We start from the raw sequence: 20,873 nt of genomic DNA, 5'->3' as shown, positions 1-20,873 counted from the left end.
TAGTCTGTTAAATGTAAATCATGCAGTTAATTTGCAAGCATTTTTTTACTGAAGTATTGAATTGCTTGTTATGATGCAGGTTGTTTTGTATTGTGGTTGATCCTTTTTTATGTAACTACGATACAACTCTACAAGAATTAAAAAACTTCATCAGATTCCACTGGGTACATCAATGTTGCTGTTTTTCAGCTAGTTTTGGATATCTTGTTTTAGGGATGATGGTTTAGGTTTTTTGTTCAACTGAACATTATAATGACAGGTGTTGTCCAGTACGACAACATATTTTTCAGACAAATATGGCAATAATTTACTTTCCACCCACATTGAAAAGTTTGCAAAATCCATATCATTGTGGTAGTCTCCATGGAGACTTCTGCTTTGACTTAAAAATAAGCAAAGCATTTAGAAACAAAACCTTCCTCTCCAGTTGTATGCACAATAATTGCGGACCTTTCCAAATAAATTCTGTGATGACGATTGCCATATTTGATGGCCAGCAAGAACTTATGCTGTTTTTAGCATAAATATAAGTTTTTTCAACGTAAATAATGGTTCTTCCAGCCTTACAAAGTTCATGTATTTGTTCAAGATAACATTCTTGCCAAGCAGTTAATTCAGGCTTTTCAACCAAGATATTTCTCTTCAATTTTTTTTCCATACGAACCGTAGCTTCTTAATCAAGTTTATTAAGTATTATTACATGCTATATTTTTAAATGCCATCTTCTTGCAAATCCTTATTCAGCTTTTTTAATGTTGAAACCTACTTTCTTACAGTATAAAATTTGTGAATTTTTTTTTAGCACATCACCAAATGGTTTTTTCTCTCACCTGTATGTGTCAAAAAAGTAAAATAGTTTGCCTTACCCTCTGCTAGTTCAACAAATATTATTTGTTTAACTGTTGATACTGTGACACCTGTTGCAGAACTTGTTCCAGCAACATTGTATGTCAATTTATACAACTTTTTGGTTTACTGAAATGTGTTGCAATAGTGTACACTCTTTTCCGTGCTTGTCCTCCCAGTGGCATACTGGATTAATGCATTATTTAAACTTGTACGTAGAGACAATTTTTAAATTGTATTGTGTAACTCAGACAGCCACACAGCCATGTGCTAGTGATGCTATCACCTAACAAGCAGCTGTGTGACTAACCCCTCCTCTTCCTGATGTGCTCATCACTTTATAGTTAAAGTAACAGCTATTTCTTAAGAACAATAAATCCATTCAGTGGAACCAACAAATCTGAAAATTGGTGTATAAGTACATAAAAATAAATACAACAGATCTTCTTTGGCACTGAAATTCCAAACGAAACTACCATTTATTTGTCAATAATTTTATTTCCGTTGTTATTGTGATTAATACTATCTTTCTTTGTTTAAAATTGTATGACATGATGCACATATCAGTATTCTCAGGATGTGAACTGTTAGATGTGGAATTCTGTGAGTCTTAGGTTTTGAACCAACTGTCATTGATCTACCACAGCTTTGGAAGCAGTTATTTGTGTTGATTTGGAGTTGGGGCATGTTTTTGCCACATCGCTCCACAGAATTTATATAGTATGTCGTCACATTTTGGATGGTAATTTTTAGTAGTTATCAGAATTTTAATATTTTTAATGATTTATTTCATTATTGTTTTACTGTGTTTATAACATACTATAATGAAGGGTGCTACATCAAAATGTCGTAAGTGCCTTTTCTGGAAACAAGTTATTTTTTTATAATATTTTACTTCTTACTAGTAATTAAATTGAGACATGTAAACACCACAAAATTATATCAGTCAAACATTAAATTCCACCTTGTGTATGTTTTCCTGTAAAAGTAAAATGGTACGTAAAACCTTTTGCTGTGGTTCTCTTCATATAAAGATTGTTGAAATACGAGCTATTCCAAATAAATGTCAGGAAATGTGACCTGGGGGGTCAGGTTTTCTGGTGAAAAATGCCAAAGGTTGTTTATTCTGCCCTGCCCTGTGCTCACAGATTAGGAACTAGGACTGTATTTAGAAAACACATAGAGGTTGTTATTGCCTTTTGTCCACTTTGTTGATATATATTTGCTTTTGAAATTCTCGTGCAACATTCTCCTTATTTTCACAAATGCCAGAAAGAAACAACTGCTTAATATTTTTTACTAGCGAACAAATAATGCAACTAAAACACTTGTTATTATTCTTTTTTTAATTTAGTTGATTGGTGCAGTATTTGATGTTGTGTCTAATGTGGTCACAATTTTCTTTTGGTCTTGGTTTCTGAATAGGTTAAGGTGTGGTTTGAATTGCAGGGTAAAGTAGAATGGGACAGAGTCCTGGTCCTGCAAGTCAAAATTCAATTTTAATGTTTTTTTATTACTTCCTTTTTCATGAGTTTATTATTTTGAATTTTTTTCCTGTTTGTTGTTTGTATTTAGATAAAACCATCTGCTGGGGCTTTAAGCAATAATTGTAACCACTAACAGCAAATTGAGTTTATAATCAGTATGTCTCACTACAACCTACCATACAAATTTTTTTTGTGTTCAATTTAAATTCAAGCTTGTTATTTCACTCGCAGAATTTTGCAGGAAGTCATGCTACCTGATCATGACACACATGAATTATTCCTCTGTAAAATAAGACTTAATGGATTTTATATGTAACTGTAAACATCTAAGAGCATCACCCCGGTAGTCTTGTCTGCAGGAGACACTTGATCTCAAGGATATTGTAGTTGTCTGTGTACACATGGTGTGCCATACAAACCATGTTGTTGTGAGTACCCTTGTGGTGGCTTACTAAATGGTATCTGTGTAATCTCATTACTATCTACGGCAAACAAGCAAACAACACAGTAAAAAAAAAGTTTAATTTGCAGCATCCAAATAGTGCCAAGACTACGACTTAGTTGGCATTTACATTTATTGCGACAGTTGCAAGCAGGTTTGGTCACAACCAAATAGGTAAGTTACAGATGCGACTTTGCCAAATGTACCAGCTGCTTTCAGGACAACGGTCAACAGACAAACAACCTACCTCAACATTGCATCAGCAACGCAACGCATTAAATGAATAAAATCCACAGCATGTTTGTGTTACACAGTACCGTAGGTGTGTAATATATGGTTGGTAGGTAGGTATTTATTGCTTTTGTGTGAGGGAATTATTTCACTGTATTATTGATATTGTTTGGTGTTAAGAATCCTCGCAACATCTGGATTTATTTTGCCTTATGTCCTACACACACCTCTATACCAAGTTAAAGGAAAGTGCACCTTTGGTTATTAACTTTTAATGCTTGGGATAACGTTAAATCAGAACAGTGCTGAACTCGGAAGAAGCCAAATGCAGCTCTCGCCTAAGAACTACCGAAAAAAATTATGGTACTATTTCACAAATATATATGGTCTTAGTTTCTGCCATTAATGTTTATGTCTGCACTCTATCAGCTGTGTTGTTCTGCGGTCATCATTGGTACTTCTTTGCTGGGTTTTAGAATCCAGTAATGTATTTTGTATTTGGTTTTATATATGTTTGTACTAGTACCTTACTGCTATAGTTTAAGGTATTGTATAAGTACATTGTAAAATAGTTTAATATTTATTGAAATAAACTCATTTATGGCTAGTGTTAACCTTGGACTAACTTGTGTTATTAAACAATGTACAATACAGTTTTTTTTTCATCTTAATCTTCAGTGTATAACTGTAAATGGTAAAACTCGAATATAAGACACCATTGATTCTAAGGTGCATGTCTCTTTTGATTCTCATGTTTCTCTAAATGAAAAATGCAACCTATAAATATAACATTTTTTCAAGTAAAGCATATTTATCTGTGAAAGTTGAATACAATAGTAATACTGAAGCACTAGTTATTTTAAGTATTTTACTGAACTTTCACTTATTTGGCTGCTTTCTGAAAGAAATATGAGCCTTGCTTACATGGTGCACCTGTAATCTTGGAACTTAGAGCGCAGAGACTTTTTTTTTTCATTAAATAATTTTGATTGAATAATTGTGGTTTCTGGCTCTCATTCAAACAGAATTAATTTTCTTGGTCCTCGGTTTTGCTCCTGTACTCATAGTGCGGAATATTAATCACAATGAAAAATATAAAAGGAATTCGGGGGGCTTTCCATACATTCTAGTTGTCAAGATTTTTTTTTATAATTGCAGGAATATTAGTTTCTTTCTGTCGAGCTAGATGAGGGTCTAGCATACTAGAATGACTGTCTCATATAATATGCCTACATCATAGTGTAGCAAATGTAACCTGATCTAGAGCACTCTATGAGATCACTTGCAGAACTCATTCCAATTATGTGTGATCCTCAGTATTTGTAACTGCTTCAAAATAAGAACAACTGTGGTTGACACTGCAGGTTTTATTTAGACTTAACTTTGAATACCATGATAAAATGGCATTCATTGCTTTTATTCTCACGTATCTATTTAAGTGACATTTTTTATTTATATTCTTTGTGATGTTACATGCAATTATTTCGACAAATATAATTTTACTACCTCTATTGGCGTGTCTTGTTGTTTGTGGGAAATTGTTAATTTTATTTTGTACCAGAGTGTATGTTATATATGGTTTTCACTCCAAAACTTAATGCAAATATAAAGTTTTGGTCTACATATGTCTGGTTCTTAAGCTGTCTGATAGCTGGGGATTTAGTGAGAAAACACCATTAAAAATTATTATTTTGAACTATTCTAATGAACATTTTAATGAACTAAAGAACCATAATCTCACATGTCTTTTACGCATGAGAGAAGACAAAAACTTTGAACAACCAGGTTGTTTAGATCAACCTAAGTTTGATGCAGCCAGCTGACACTATGGTCAAAGTAACATCATATCGCTATAAATTTTATCCACCAAAGTTATTTCTCAGCTTATTATTGGTAATTGTAATGCCTTTCAATATTTAACATGGTGAAATTTTTTTTTGTTTTGTGTGCCCTTAGGTTTGCTACTTGTAAAGAATTAATGGCCCTATTCTTTAGCTATTTTTTTTTTTGCAGAATTTGACTATTTAGAAAACTAAACTGAAAAATTAAGAACTATTACTGATTTCCTACCAAATGTTTCTGTCCTTTAAAATTTGATGCAATCTTTGACAATAAATTTTACCCCCATTGTTTTCACAAAAAAACATGTTTTTATATATTTATATTATTGAAATCAATTTATTAGTTTACAAGTTATGACATTTTACAGGTTTTAAAAAGTATTATTTTGGTGCCTTTTACTATATGAAAAAATATATAGACAAGAAATATTCTGGTACCTTAGTGTTATATATATTTTTTTAATTATCTCATGATATGTACTTTAAAGAAAATTTCAAAGTGGAAAAAATTATTTCAAAAATAAATATTGATAAAAACCAGGCAAGACAGAGTTTGATGCCTTCTCTTGAGTCTGAGAGAAACTAACAAACACTGAGAACCTTGTCTCGCTTAGTTTGTACGGAAAGTATAAATATTTCAATTTTGGCAAATTTGATGCTAATTTTTATTTTAAAAAATTATTTCATAATTATTTTTAAAAACATGCAAATTTCTATCTTTCTTCATTTTACTTTTTCTTTCGAGTAAATATTGAGTTAATTTAGAAAAAAATGTAACATTAAGATACCAGAAAATTTATTGTGTGTACGTAGTAAAATGCACCAAAATTATACTTCTCTAAAAACCTGTAAAATTTCATAACTTGTAAACTAACTAACCAATTTCAATAACATTGGATTTATAAAAAACATGTTTTGGTGAAAACAACAGTTGAAAAAAGTATTGTCAAAGAATGCATCCAAATTTTTAAGCCAGAAACATTTTATAAGAATTATGTAATGGTCCTAAACTTTTGACAGGTACTGTATTTATATCTAATCAGTATCATTTATTCTGGAAACATATTTCATAAACAATAAACAATATAGTAGAAGTCCAAAGTGATTCAGTCCAGTATACTGTGAATTTAGCTAAAATGCAAGGAAATTACAGTTTCCTCACCTGAAAAATTAAACATAATAAGTACTTGTAATTGTTATCATGTGAGTGGTGCCTTGTGTTTAGGCAACAAAAATTGATAAAGCTAAATGGAATGGATAGGTGTATTGTATACTGGTCATAATTCAATCCTGTCTGTTCCTTTTGTATTTGATTATACAAGTGTGTGGGGTGATGCTGCAGAAAATAAACTTATGGGAAGGGTAGACAACAGTGAGTTTGTAATAAATAATAATTTTTTTTTTTGTGTACGAAAGATCTGTTCAGTATGCTTTCAAAAGTTGTAGCTGTAAACAAAACATTTGGTTTGTTGTTAATGAATGATTTTGAGGTTATGTTTTAAAATTGGTTGTGAAACACATATTGTGTGTCTCCCCCCCCCCCCCCCCCCAACTTTCGGAGAATCTCTCATATTGGTCTTATTTTTACTTTACGTATGATTATCTCTGTCATGCGCAGTGCAAAAAGGTACAAATATGTGATTATTTTAGCAGAGGCTAGGCAGGCTGGCCTCTATCAGTGTTTATCTCTTGGTCTAAATTCTTGATGGAGGCAGAATCACATTCCAAGCTTTTCAAACAATTTCCTCGTTTCCTTGGTTTTGTGCTCCCATTATCTATTCATTGGCCATTTTTCTCCATATCTTTTATTCTTTCTTAATTCACAAAATTATGCTTATGCAAAAAAAAGCTTCAGTCTCTAGCAAGGTGTGATATGTAACAATTTTATGAACACGTGAAAAAATGTCTTTACTCTTAGTGACATCGGTTGCTATAAGAGAACTGGAAACAAAATTGTTTGGCATTTGCTATAAATAATAAAAAGTTTAATTTCCCAAACTCCATCTCTATAAATATATTCCTTTCTCTCAGTCTTCATATTATTTCATGTCTATATATCTATACCTCGGAGGCATAAGTCACTTCCACTTTTGGGCAAAATGCACTTGTAACCATAAACTTGACCACCATTTGACGGTCTTTCTGTTGGCATATAACACTAAGATCTACATGATTTTAAAAATTAACAAATTTTAGGTATAAAATAGTTGAGTAAAAAAGTGTGGCACTATTAAAAATTATTTAACTGTTTTCTTGAAAAATGTCGTTTTTGTGACATAGTGTCATATGCCTCCAAGGTAAAGATGTGTGTGTGTGTGTGTGTGTGTACAGATTTTTATAGGTGGGTTTGCATTTATATGTGCCCTATGGAGAAAGTAGGACAGTCGTAAGTTACTGGACTGTGATTCCAGAGGACGTGGGGTTAAATCCCTGTGCCACCCTCCTGAGTTCTGCATCCCAGAGTTTGTCACATTTTGTCACATTCATTCCAGGCACAATGCTGGGGTGGTTCATAACAGTAAGGCAAAACCGATTCCTTCTGCAATACTCTGGCTTTGAAGTGTTGCGTTTCTAGACCTTTCCGGTGACATTTTAAAGCCAATAAAAAAAAAGAAACTTATTCACACCTATTCACATGACACATATATACATGGATTTACTTTACAAAGAACATCAGCTTCTGCTGACCACTTTAATGTCAATGTACTCTGTCATCTCAGATGGGCTGTTGCAGTTACACTTGGAAAAGATTTTTTTTTTTGAGGGGGGGGGTGGCTCTTTTTTTAGGGTGGTGAAGGTGTCTTATACTTTTCTTTACTGGTAAATTTTTAATGGTTCATGTAATGTAAAATTTTCATTCAACTGTTCTTAGTTTCTTTGTATTCTTGTTAGTGTATTTGTAGCCAATTTTGCGCCCTAAACTTAACTTTCCGGTTTAATGTTTATTTTTACCATCACATTTTGAGGTTTGAAATTTTACGCTTTTGACTTTTTGTTAAAGACAAATTAGAATCTTAAAAGTTTTTGTTAATATTTATGTAAAAATTAAAGAGTACTAATTATCATACAGTCTAAATGTGAATAAACCACCGCACATATTCATTATAAAATGTAATTGATAATGATCTAACCTATTTGATTCCTTCAAGAGTGCTGCGTAAAATCCTATTTAACTTAATATCTACATAAACATTTAAAACATTAAAGCATATACACAGCTGCAATATTTGCTTATCTTGCAGAATGTTTTGTTGTGTTATTCTTAAAAATAAATGTTTTTGATTTAGACCTTCTTGCTTTATCTTTCTATAAATATTGTATAGTAATGCATGCCTATTGGTTTAGTGGTGATTTTTTGGCCAGTGTCACAGTAATGTTCGTTAGTTGTTGTTTGCATGCTTGAATAAAATCTTGATTATTTTTTATGCATATACTTTTTTGTTTTACGTAGTAATTGTTTGTCTGCATCGTACTAGTGTTTTCTTGTGTATTTTTGTCGTGGAATCTTACAACACACTCGTCGCTTGGAATTGCCGGTCGTCTTTCAGGAGATTTCGGAATGTCAAATCTGTGACCTGTATGTAGCGTACTTTTTAGATCACTTCATCGTGATGAGCCGAGTGTTTCTCTCTGTAGGTATTCCGACGGGTCCCTCCGGTCACGGACCTCCTCCTGTGGGAGCGTCGGGACCTCACACCCATCCACATCCAAACTCAGTTGCAGCGGCACAGTTGGAAGCGGCTGAACGCCTAGCCCTGGCCACTGACCCAATGGTGCGGTTGCAAATGGCCGGCATTTCCCCCGAATATCACGCACACACCCATGCTCACACCCATGCCCACTCGCACACACACCTCCATTTACACCCAAGTCAACAGGCTCAAGCAGCACAGGCCCAACAGGAAGCTGGCGGCGCTTCGACGGGATTCCCTCTGCCAGGTGAGAGGTCTTTATGTTCACCGGTAATGTCTTCCAAGCTGCATGTCTCTATTCCCAGTTTCACCTTTTCTTGCTAGACAAACTTGGGTCCAGCCAAGTAGCACATTGACATTTTTGTGGGCTCTGGCACCTTTTTTTTTGCCCCACTGATTTGTTAGGAACTAAACACTGTGCATTTTCACTTTCACACTAACTTAAAAGATCCATTATTACCACTTACTTGTTTCAGTGAAGTTTTTTACATTGGAAAAAAACATTTTACTGGACCTGCTTCATTTTTATCTTATTTTTTTATTCACTTGGCAGATCACACAAAAAAATTCCAGTAAAACTATTATTAATACCAGTGGTAGATCAAAAAATATTCAAAGATATTTAAATCCTCTTTTATTTTTCATATAATTTAATTTGCATAGAAGTGTAGGAATATAAAATGCAAGCCTGTGTTTATAACATTCAATAAATAGCCCAAGTGATAAAATTAATCATCCCAAACCATTGAAATAAACTATAACTAAAGACTTGTTACAGATCTGTTTTTAAAACCATAAACTATTTTTCAGTTGTTTTGATTCTTTTGAAAAATAAAAGCCTGGTATTATGACTGTTTCTGCATAGAGTACAGCATCTATATATGCAGAAATAGAGGGGAACAGACAATAATTTAGTATCACTGATGGTCAAGTTTCCAGAGATATTTTGCCAAATGTTACATTTTCACCTTTTGCCTTTTTTTCAATGACTATAATAACCTGTGTATATTTTCCTGCCCTTCATGACATCACAACGAACTCATTTATTTTAGCCGCAGTATTTAACACAAAAGTACCAAAAATCAAACCAATTAGAACAAAAGTTAAGCTATTTTCATGTAAACAATTGAAGTTGAGACATTTATTCTTTGAGGTGCAATTCATCATGTATTCTGGACATCATCTACTGTTGTAGACATTTCACAAACTCTGAATTCACTGCATTTAAGTAAAAAACTGTTTATTTTCTTAATAAGCTAAATTATCGGCATATTTAGACTTATCTTGTAATTGAGTGATTGTGTTGTGGTTGTTAGGATTCTGCTGTAGTTATCTATTTCTGGGTTAGATCTAGTTGGATACTAGTAATACTGGTGAGCTAGATCTTCGACATTATTAAGAGGCCTCTCAAATAGTCTGGTGTTGTAATAATTTTTTCCCACCAAGGATATTTGCTTTTATTTCCATCTTTGGTGTTGTTTCCATCAATGTTGGTCGGATTGTTGTTGTCGGCATATATCTCATCTGATACCCAGGGGCAAAGTGTTCAGTTGATTGTCTGTTGTTGCAAATTACATCTACTTTTTCTTGATTGTCACCTTCACTTGTCACTGCAGAAAACGAAACAGTTTGCAGCTGTGGTATACTGGGTTCTGTTGCGTTAAAATTAAGTGTAAATGTGGCCTGTGCAATGTTTCATTTCAGGCCACCTGCATCTTTTCCTGATGGTTTCTAGTATAGAAGGAAAGCACTTGCCCTGTGCCCTGTTATCATTTCTTGTTCTAATAGCTTTAATATGCGGATGTGTTAACTTACATTACAGTTAGGACGTTGATCAGTACAAATGTAATTTATTTTTGTTTTGCTCACTTATCCTTGAGATAAAACTTGAATTCTTGGATTAGGTATGATCTCATCATTAATTATTGCTTAATTCAGGAGGCTTTTTCTGGAGACTTTTCTTGCAGCTGATTGTTGCTTACTGGTGATATATTTTATGTTGTAGAGTGAATCTACCTTCCATGTTTTTAAGGTGCAGAACACTTGCTTTTTCAGTCGTGTGATGGGAAATTATGTTGTTTCAACTATGATCATTTAATTAATAATGTTGACAATATGTTGATTGCTATTCCAGATTCCTTCACAATGTCGGTTTTGCTGTCCTTGAATTTAGACTTTTGTTTTAGTGTCAGTTGCTTTTAATTTTCTTAGCATTATTTCCAGTGAAAAAAGATGCTAAGCTACTAGTTAAAAATTGAAGATTCCTTTATAGATTACATTCAAAATTACAGTTATGCCAAAAATGTTGAGTTTCTTGATACAAAATTAAAAAAAAAGTCTTAGATTTGATTACTTGTATTTGTAATTGAACTATGATGAAGCTGCAAGTGTGGCTTCTAACTGGTTCTAAAATGCAGTGCTTCAGTTATTGCTCCAATTAACATAATATTGTTTGAACTACCAATGATTTTGGCTTTGTATTATCTATAAGAATATTATCAAAACTGCCAATTATGTATTTTGTCTATTTGCTTAGGCTGATGTAGCTTTATGATCTGTGCAATATTATTAGTATTTATTTATGTGAATATTTAATTATACCCCTTATAATTAATTTGCAAAATCTTTACCACGGAAAAAATTTTCAATTTCATTATGTATATCTATGACGTTTGCCTGTAGTTCAAAAATCTGATTGTAACTGATTTAATTATCATAAATAATTCTATATTAATGCTTGTTTTTTTTTTTTTAATTCAAACTTATTACATTTTTAGCTCTCGAAAGGCAGTGCTGTCAGTGACAATGTTTTTACAATATAATGACATCTGGAGCACATGTTTATTTTATAAATTACATTAATCCCTTGTCCGAATTACTAACAGTCACTAAAATTTTATAGTATTGGCTTTAAACTAATATTGTCATAGAGATGCTTGATAATCTGTGTTAAACATATCTTAGGTATTATTAACACTATATTTTTGTGCATGTTTGTTCAACTTTGCATTTTATATATCTTTCCTCTGGTATTTTTAACTCTTCCATAGTGTTGTGCATGTTTGTTCATCTTCGTATTTTATGTGAGCTGTATTAGGATTGAATGATTAGCACTTTAGCAGGCTTAGCAAACCAAATATGTGTTAAGTATTGTGTGTTAATTTTTTTTTTATATAGGAAGGAGGGAGAAAATAACATTTGAATAAAATGTGACACAGCAACACTTTTCTTCATCTGCTATTTAATTTTCAGGTTTTTCTTATACACTGTTGTAAATTGAATTTAACTAAACGTAAGTGGAACATGAAAGTACCCACTTGTTAAGCGTATAGAGACATTTATATTTCTTCTAGCCTTTATATACAGATACATGGAATTTTTTGAATAGATTGTGGAAAAATGGATTAAGTATGTGACTGTTATTGGGATAAAAGAAACATTTCTTCTAAACTTTACAGATGCATAATTTTTCATTAAACATAAAACTCTGACATTTTTAAAACCCTTCATATCCTGATTTTCTATCATCCTGATTATGTTAAAAGGTACTACTCTGTTATAATTTCTTTTTCCTGATTTTAAACCTTAATAGAGGACATACAAACTTATGGAAAATAAACCTTTATCAGTAACTATTGAAGTATGTATGTACATAGCCAAAATAATCATAAAGAATAAATAATTAATTCCATGATCATTAAAAAAATATGTAGATTGGCTGCATGACCTTCTTCTTATACTAGAACTAAGTTTCATTTGAAGGAATTATGTAATTAACAAACACCAGTACAAACTATTCGTAAATTAACTTGTTCAGTAATGAACATTTAAAAAAAAACCTTACCTGGTATGTGTGTGTCTGATGAGGTAAAATACAGAAAATATTGCTTGAGGAATCCAGATAAACATGCACAAGCATAGCAACAACAAAAAACTGCTCAGATAGCTGTGTAGTCATTTTCCATCTCAAGCTATTTTTATCTCTTAAGTAGAAAATAACCTACAGCTTGTTGGAAATAGATCATTTGCTACGTAACCAACAACACGTTATAGCACGTCATGGAGCCAGTTTATCCATAAACCTTAAATACAGTAGAATCCCGGTATAACGCGTCTTTTGGGGGGCATACCTCAGATCCATGTAGTTGTTTTTTCTTGCTATATGGTGGAGGGAACCTGTTTGGATACAAAAAATAGAAGCAAACTCTCAACAAAGTGATTGGGCAGTACTTATTCGTACCTGTAGGGTACAGTCTAAAGTGTAATTATTTACAGTTCTTAGGCTTAATGTTAACTGCTGATTTATTTTAAATGCTACAACTTTATTCCAGTCTCACTGAATTAGTTACTATACTTAAGTATCTCTCAATATGTTTATTCACTGGATATGAGGAACATGTAGTTACAAGCTAACGTCATAAGCAGCCATTATTAGAAAGTGAATCTTTATCTGAAGAAAACATTTTTGAATGTTGGAAAACCTGTCTGCAATTTACCTTCCGCCATCCAATTTTAAGTATCATCACAATGGAGAGAGAACAAACAGACCCAAACAGGTTAATTGGGATGGGGTGGGGCGAGAAATAAATAGCCAGCTGCAGTATTATTATTTTTTGTTATGAACATTTTTGTGCCTGTTTATGCACAGGGACAATCTTTTAAATAAAAATAGGACCAGTGTGGAAATTATCCTTTACGCTATGTTATTTTTTAAGACATAATAACTTTGATTTGGAATCATCTACTGCATGTTTTTACTGCTATTTCTTTTGCAGTCCTCCTCCATCACCGTATCATTATGAAATTTTATTTTATTGAGTTGAACATCTGGTCGACCAAGCGGTCGATAGAGACAGTGTCACGCTACGACAAATCAAGGACGTTGGGAAGGGCTTTCGCCATGGTTCAAGGCATGCACTGGAGTGATTGTGGGAAACTGAAATATGTACGGATGGCCCGGGCATCGAACCCAGGTCCTCTGGCCACCTTGCTCTGTGTGCCATGGTAACTGCGCCTTCTTTGTTTAATGTGTGTATACCTCTTTCTGCTGTTCTCTGAGTGTTACTTGAGGGATTATGCCTTGTACCGTATAGGAATTTCTTTTTTGTCTTTTTTTTTTTTTGCACTGTAAGTTTTTAGTTTATAAATTTTAAAATAAGTTTTTATTTTCTGCCACACCATTGTACACCTGTCAGTAAACAAATACAATTGGAACAGACTGAAATAAGTTATGGCTGTCATGTGTTATTCCAGCACCAATAAATAGATCCCGACTTTCTCCTCTGGTCACGTCGGTCGGATGACGGCACCTACGTAAGATGGAGTGCTCGTGTGATTATGTACTACCATCTTGAAAAGATGTTTATGTTGATCACTCATCATAGTTATTTTTTCAGGCAGGGTACGTAATTTGCCGTGCTATGTATATGAATCTGCCGTATACTGGACCGTGTTATATTGGGCTTCTACTGTACGTCAACCTAAAATAAGTTGGTGAAATGTAAAACATGAAGAGGTAACACTGTCAAGCATAATAGTGGAAAAATTTGTGAATTTGCTTTTTAGCAATAAATAATATTTGTGTGATCTATAATGTTTGAAAACAATAATTCTTGGTGTAACTTTAAGTACTTAAGTTTAAGCTTAAGTGTTAAGTTTTTTTTTACATGTGTAGGATAATCTCTGCGGAGCTTTGTGACGGCTTAAAGCCGGCAAGAAACTATTTTAGACTTTTGTTTTGCTAACTTGAGTAGTTTGTTACTTTAAAGTAGTAAGTGATAAATAAACTTCAGTGATTCAATTTTAATGTGCTTAACTTTTGTGTAAGTTAGACTAGAACTTCATTAAACTTTGTTTAGCGTCTGCTGGCTCTACATATCCTCGACCTACTCTCCTCCCACCGAGAGAAACTGCAATGAGTCTTCATCACCCGTCAGATATCCTTGGGCGAGGACCGGGTTATGCAGACCAGCTTGCTCACCAGGTAGATATGGAGGGCGTGCATCACCTCGCATCGTTGTTTTATGTGCACGTGGAACACTTTCAAGTGGACCTGTTGGCTCAGTGGGTAGAGCTGGTTGGTGGTGAGCCATGGGTTCCTGGCCAAGTCAGGGATTAAGTACTTTCAGAATATTTCCTTCCTGTGTTCAGGACTGGGTTTGTGTAGTTCATTTACCCCCATACTTCACAACACCTTCATGCTGCAGAAAGGCAATGGTAAACCACTGAAGCATCATGAAACAAATCAGCATTGTTAGCTATTGAAGTCATGTTTTAGTGTTTTTAGTGCATATAAATAAGAATATCTAAAAAAAATACAGAATTGTAACTTTTCAGTTGAAATGGTTTAGTGTTTTTAGTGCATATAAATAAGAATAACTAAAAAAGAATACTGAATTGTAACTTTTCAATTGAAATTCAGTGCTACTGACTACTTCTTGAATTAATTGATATTTCTTAAAAATTACACCTCTACAATATATGCAATATAATTTATTTCTGTTTTTAAATTTTTTTTTATTGTATTTGTACATTCAAAAATAAAAATAAAATTACTGACAATTTATTCAAGAACTATGTAATAAATCATTTTTTTTTTATTTCAAGGAAATTGACACTTATCAAATTCACAAGTTGAATGATTTTTCATGTAAGTGTAAAATAATGACATGAAAGGTAACACAAGCACTTACTTTGATGTTCTTAATTGTTTTGTTTCAAATAAACTGTTCATGCTCTGTTTCCTTGTTTTGACTTAGTCTTTACATATTTGTATCTTCATTGATGTATTCTGTGTTGTATTTTACTGAATGAATTAATCATATTTAAGTGCTTTGTGTATTTGATTTTTTCATTAGGACTGCTGTACATTTTAGTTAAAGAATTATGACACAAAACCTGATGGATAATAACAGTGACAGTTCACTTTTACCTACCAATTAGGCTCATTTGTAGTAAAGTACTTGCATGATAGGTTCATTATTTAGCATATTACTTTCTTAACTGGAAAAATAGGCCTACAAAAATCAACTCACTGTTACATCTAAATAATATGTATTTTTCACTACAAATTTGATTAATTTTTCAAAGTTTAAAAATATTCAGGGATTTATATTTTAAAAATTTCTACAACATTATAACATAGTAAATTATGAACACTTATAAGAAAAACACCTTGTTGCATATGGACCATATCTTCACTTTATTTCTCCACTCTTTGTTATTCGTGGATTGTTCCAAGGAGAAAATTCTTGTTGGGAAAATGTAGGAGTGTTTTCTGTGGTTTTCTCGTCCCTGATGTCTGGGGCAGGTAGGTAGAGCAAGTTAGGTTTTTTTTTGACGAAGTATCCAGCGGCAACAGGTGGTAACCTGGCTGGTAGGGGTCTATGTTTCAACTGCTGTTGATGCACTGGCAGATTAATGATATGAGAGTGTACAGTTGGAATAGTTTGAGGAGTTGAAGGCTGGAATTACGGTTTTATGTAGCTGTAGCGTTTAACTTATTTCCCATCCGTTTTATTAGTTATGTGAAATATTTTTTGTCCTTGGACAGATGCACGTATTTTAGAGGTTGCAGTAAGAGATAAGACCATCATGCCCTGTGTGGGTCTGACGATGTTGTTTCTATTTCTCTTATTATATGTTATCTGGTTCCCTTATGATTGGTTTAAACTATTAGTGATTAGAGGTAATTTGTATTAAATACATAATACTGTGTAAATAATACCTTTCTGGAAATATTTTATACATACTTATGGCATATGTAAATTATTTACTGATTTTTTTATTTACTTTAACTCTAAAATATAGAGTTGCAAATATAATATGTATACTAACCAGAAATGTATATGTCCTAAAATTGAACCTTGAGGCACTCCATATTTCCTTTATTCACTACATATGTGTGCTCAATGCAAAATGCAAAATCAGATTGTAAGTTATTGATTTGCACTGAAGATTTTGTAAAGAAAAATTATGTTATTAAGTGAACAGTTGTTTTTTGTATTTTAATGGCAACATGCAAGTGGAAAGTAATAGTTTAAGTTTTAGTAGCTCACACTTTGAGAATGCTGCTCAGAGTGTATTTTATCATTATTTGTTTTCAGTGTTGTATGTGTTTTTTGTGTAGCATGTTTAACACCTACAAACTGGTTTATTGATTTAGTTTTCAGCACAAGCGGCCCATGAGCAACTGCAACGACAGATACTGCTGGAGCGTGAAAGGTTTCCTCATCCTCACCCGACCTTGGTTGCACAACATGAAGAGTATATAAGGTACATTATATTACTACCTTGTTGTAATTTTGAATTTTATTTTTTAGATCAATATATTTTTATGCAACAACCTTTGAAAAATATGTTTAATTGAAAATTCGAGAATGTGGCAATCTCATTCTTTCCTTGAAGGCAAAATCGTCATTCTAATCTTAGTCTGATGTTATAGTTATGTCATGATTTAGTGAACTCCTAAAGTTGTTATGTATGTAAAAATGCACTGCAGTTGAAACTTGATTCAAAACAGAAAGTTTGTATTTTTTCTATAGTTACTACTGCAGCCACGAATTGAGCAGTGCCAGTCTTAAACTTGCTCAAAGCTTATTGACGATTCTTTATTGATATCCCTAACCTGGGGTGGGTTCTTTCTGCTGCTGCCTGAATGCAATGTGATGTCTTGTGTAAAGTTTTTTTTTTTAGAGGAAAAGGAGAATTAAAGATAAGCTTGTGTTTTCTAGTATCATCTAAGTAGTTCCATGTTGTAAAGTACTTGAGCAAGTATCATTCTGATCAACTTCAAATAGATTTTAATAGGAACAACATCCATTGTTCACTTTGGCCTAGTCTTTGTATTTTAATAATATTTTTTTTTTATTATTTTTTGACTTATCATGGTGAATTTTTAGAAACGTTGTGCATGGTAAATAAAGAGCCAGTTTTACAATTAGTATTTTAAAATCTTGGTGTTCTTACCACATGATGAATTGAAACAGAATCTCTAACCAAACCATTAATTAGAACTGGACAGTTTCTTTGCTTTATTTTTTCAGAATAGAAACTAGTGTTTAGCTAAACAATAGTTAAAAATAAATTTAGCAACAGTGCAGGATGTTAAATATTTCTCCAGCATTCACGAATCCAAATAACAAACATGAGCAAATACATGCAGAGCTACAAATGTTCGTAGTATAAACATAGATGCTTATGGAAGTACTCTGTTAGGTTTGTTTATTTGATAGGGTACATGGTATTAGTATTATACAGTGTGTCCATAAAAGAATGCCCCAGTTTTAATGGTATATTATAATTGTTGAATTTAGACTGTTTACAACAAATCATACATCAAATTTAAGGTAAACTAACCTAGATTTTCTTACAAATGTTCAATATGTGCACCTATAGTTACATGGCACACATCAAACCTTAAGTCCAATTCTTCCCACACTTTAGTTAACACGTCTGGAGTAATTGCCTCTTCAATTCTGTGTCTCAACTCTGGCAAATCATTATTTAGTGGCATAACGTAGAGATAATCTTTTATAAAGCCCCATAAGAAAAAATTGCATGGCGTTATTTCAGGTGAACGTGAAGGCCAGTGAAAAAGAGCTCTATCGCCTCGACCATTACGACCAATGAAACGGTCAGGGACGTCAATGTTCAACCACTCTCGTACAAAGAGATTCCAATGGGGAGGGCTGAAATTACAGATTCACTCTTTGCAAATTGTAGCCTCAGGAGTCACCATTTTGCCTAGCTGGTGCTGCAAGCAAGAAAACAACAAAGCAGTTATTGCGCATGCGCTTATATAAAACTGAGTTACTCTTTGATTGTGACTTTAAACCAAAACCTAACAATGTTTACTGTTGATACTATTTAAATTTATTACTGGGATCTTCTTTTATGGACATACTGTACTATGTACAGAGGCATAAAGTGATGGGGCCTCCCATATTGTAGTGGTATCCAACTTGAGCAATGACTTGGTGCTTGTAAAGATTTGTCATGGCAGGGTGCTGTGTTTAAACCATCAACTTTGCTGATGTGGCGATCATGACCGCTGAGGACCCCGATGTAGACGTTGCACAAAATTTTCTGAAATCCAAATACTTATTTGTATTAGTAGGATACAGAAAATAACCTATAAAAATAGTTTCACTTTTTTTGTTCCTAGCTTGGTTTGCAATAATTTTTACTTGGACTAAATCCCATTATTAATATGTCTTCATGATTTATTAGCTGGCTTATTTTACCAGATGTGTCAAAACATGTGTTATTTTTCAACTCCATAAAACCTGTGAAGGTCAACAATACCATGTTAAACTTTTTTATATTTATAATGTATGATTTTAATTTAATACATGATTATGATTATAAGTGAAGGTTATGTTTTTATGCGGTATGTAGCAAGAAAATTTAAGTATTTTATTTGTGGCAAACATAACGACATTAAATTCCATGTCTATGATATTATTTATCTCTAGTATTTTTTCAAATGGATCAATGAATGACTTTCACATTTCTTATGTGAAAGTGTGTTTTATACCTGAATGGGTTTTAATGATTTCTTACATTTTATATGTGTCACATGTTTATTTTTATTTTTACCAGGCAACAGCGTGAAAGGGAGATGAAAGTAAGAGCATTAGAGGAGGCTGCAAGAAGTTCAAGGTCATAAGCATAAGAAATGACTGTAGCTCCTTCCTATCTTTGGTTGTAAATAGCCTGGTACAGCATTTGGTGAGTAAATATAGGTCACAAATTTGGCACTTTTGTTGAGATAAATAGAGTTGTTTATGGTACAACCTTTTCCTATACTGATAACCAATGCCTTGATAACACTGCCGATACTGATATCCTAATACTACCTTCTCATCTTCATACATTTACTTCTATCTACACGGTCCTCTTTTACCCATGAAGCCATGATGCTAGTAACAAAGATAGCTAAATGCAACAATATCATGTAAGTCTGTTTTAAGACTCTTGGTTCCATCATAGTTCAAGATATAAATTAATAAAATACAAATAAAACTTTTTAACTGGTAAAATCAGTATAAAAATTAACCAAAATATATTAAATATACTTAGGGACTCCAGAACAAGGTAAATAAAATTCATCAAAAACTATGTTAAATAAGGCAAAAGTCATCACTAAATCATAAAAGCATTGCAAAAAATTGGTGTGAAAAATTTATGTTATTTGCCTTTTATTTGTTTTCTGTACCCTACGAATTGAAACTCAAGAATTTTTGATAGGCGAACTCTTTCCAGAAAAAAAATTCAAAAATGCTTTTTTAACCTCCCGACATTACAATCATTCTCTACGAGGGTATTTTGATACTGAAAGTAGTTTATCCTTTTAACGAGTTGTTAGGTTGGTACATTAAAAGTACTGTGAAATTGTGTAAACTGTTGGTTAGATTGCTACATAAAAAAATCATATCCTCATATCCTCAAATCCTCAAGTACCATCAAATATTTATTTTTTGAAGGATTCAATATTTGAGGGGAAAAAATTTGATGAATAATATTAGAGGAAATAAAGTAAATTAAAAAATTCAACACTGATAACCTCTGAAGTTCACTAATTCAATTTTTTTTCTTCATACCTATCCTGTTACCATCCCAAAAGTATTGTACTGTTAACATGTAATTATATAAATAAAATACAATGTATAGATTTAGGAAACTTAGTTTGTGATTAAAACATTTAAAGGGGTAAATGTTTCAACACCATGGTTAATACTTTTAATTTCTTTTATATAATTTTATTTTTTATCCTTTAGATATAGATTTCGATTTAAGGGGTACATTCAAGCTACTCTTTGAGATACTAATGTGAGATTAGGATTCAATAAAATTGGAATTAGACCCATCTCTATAAAAAAAAATGCTATGAAATTATTTGAATGGTTGGTTAGGTTAGTTAATTAAAAGTACTTTAAAAAAGTAAGGATGGTTGGTTAGGTTAAGTTACCTAGGTACATTTTAGATTGGTAATTCATAATGATTTTACAGTATTTTTAATGTAGCTAACCAAACCTAACCAAACGTCAACACTATTTTAAAGTATTTTAAATTACACTAGAGTCCCGTTATAGCGAGGTGTCATGGTTCCGGGTTTGATCCTCGCTATAACCGTGTCCTCGCTATAACCGAATTGGACAAATTTTGGCCCCCAAAAAATAAAAATTAACCGAAAATAGCATAAAAATTGTGTTTAAACCTGTATAATTGGAAAATAACAGGTTATATTAACGAAATCTTAATTTCTGTGAGCAGGTGTGTGAATTCTCTTTAAAACGATACCCCATAAGTACGTATGTGATCACCGATTGCG

At 32.7% G+C, this 20,873-nt stretch overlaps 1 protein-coding gene across 5 annotated transcripts in view; it reads left to right on the top strand.

The window, feature by feature from the left end:
- The window catches only part of LOC134529189 (arginine-glutamic acid dipeptide repeats protein-like), a 197,176-nt gene that overhangs the window by 164,788 nt on the left and 11,515 nt on the right, over positions 1 to 20,873 (top strand). For 4 of the 5 annotated variants that reach the window (XM_063363029.1, XM_063363027.1, XM_063363028.1 and 1 more), the window contains 4 exons: positions 8,484 to 8,786; positions 14,398 to 14,522; positions 16,704 to 16,813; positions 19,142 to 19,270. In XM_063363029.1, the coding sequence (XP_063219099.1) occupies positions 8,484 to 8,786; positions 14,398 to 14,522; positions 16,704 to 16,813; positions 19,142 to 19,208 (605 nt within the window). In that variant the 3' untranslated portion in view covers positions 19,209 to 19,270. The remainder of the gene's footprint in view (positions 1 to 8,483; positions 8,787 to 14,397; positions 14,523 to 16,703; positions 16,814 to 19,141; positions 19,271 to 20,873) is intronic. The other variant, XM_063363031.1, reaches the window with a different exon arrangement.

This window comes from Bacillus rossius, chromosome 2, assembly GCF_032445375.1.
Source record: "Bacillus rossius redtenbacheri isolate Brsri chromosome 2, Brsri_v3, whole genome shotgun sequence".
NCBI classification, from domain to species: domain Eukaryota; kingdom Metazoa; phylum Arthropoda; class Insecta; order Phasmatodea; family Bacillidae; genus Bacillus; species Bacillus rossius.
Note: the sequence above shows the minus strand (reverse complement) of the source record. Positions and strands in the feature narration are given on the sequence as shown.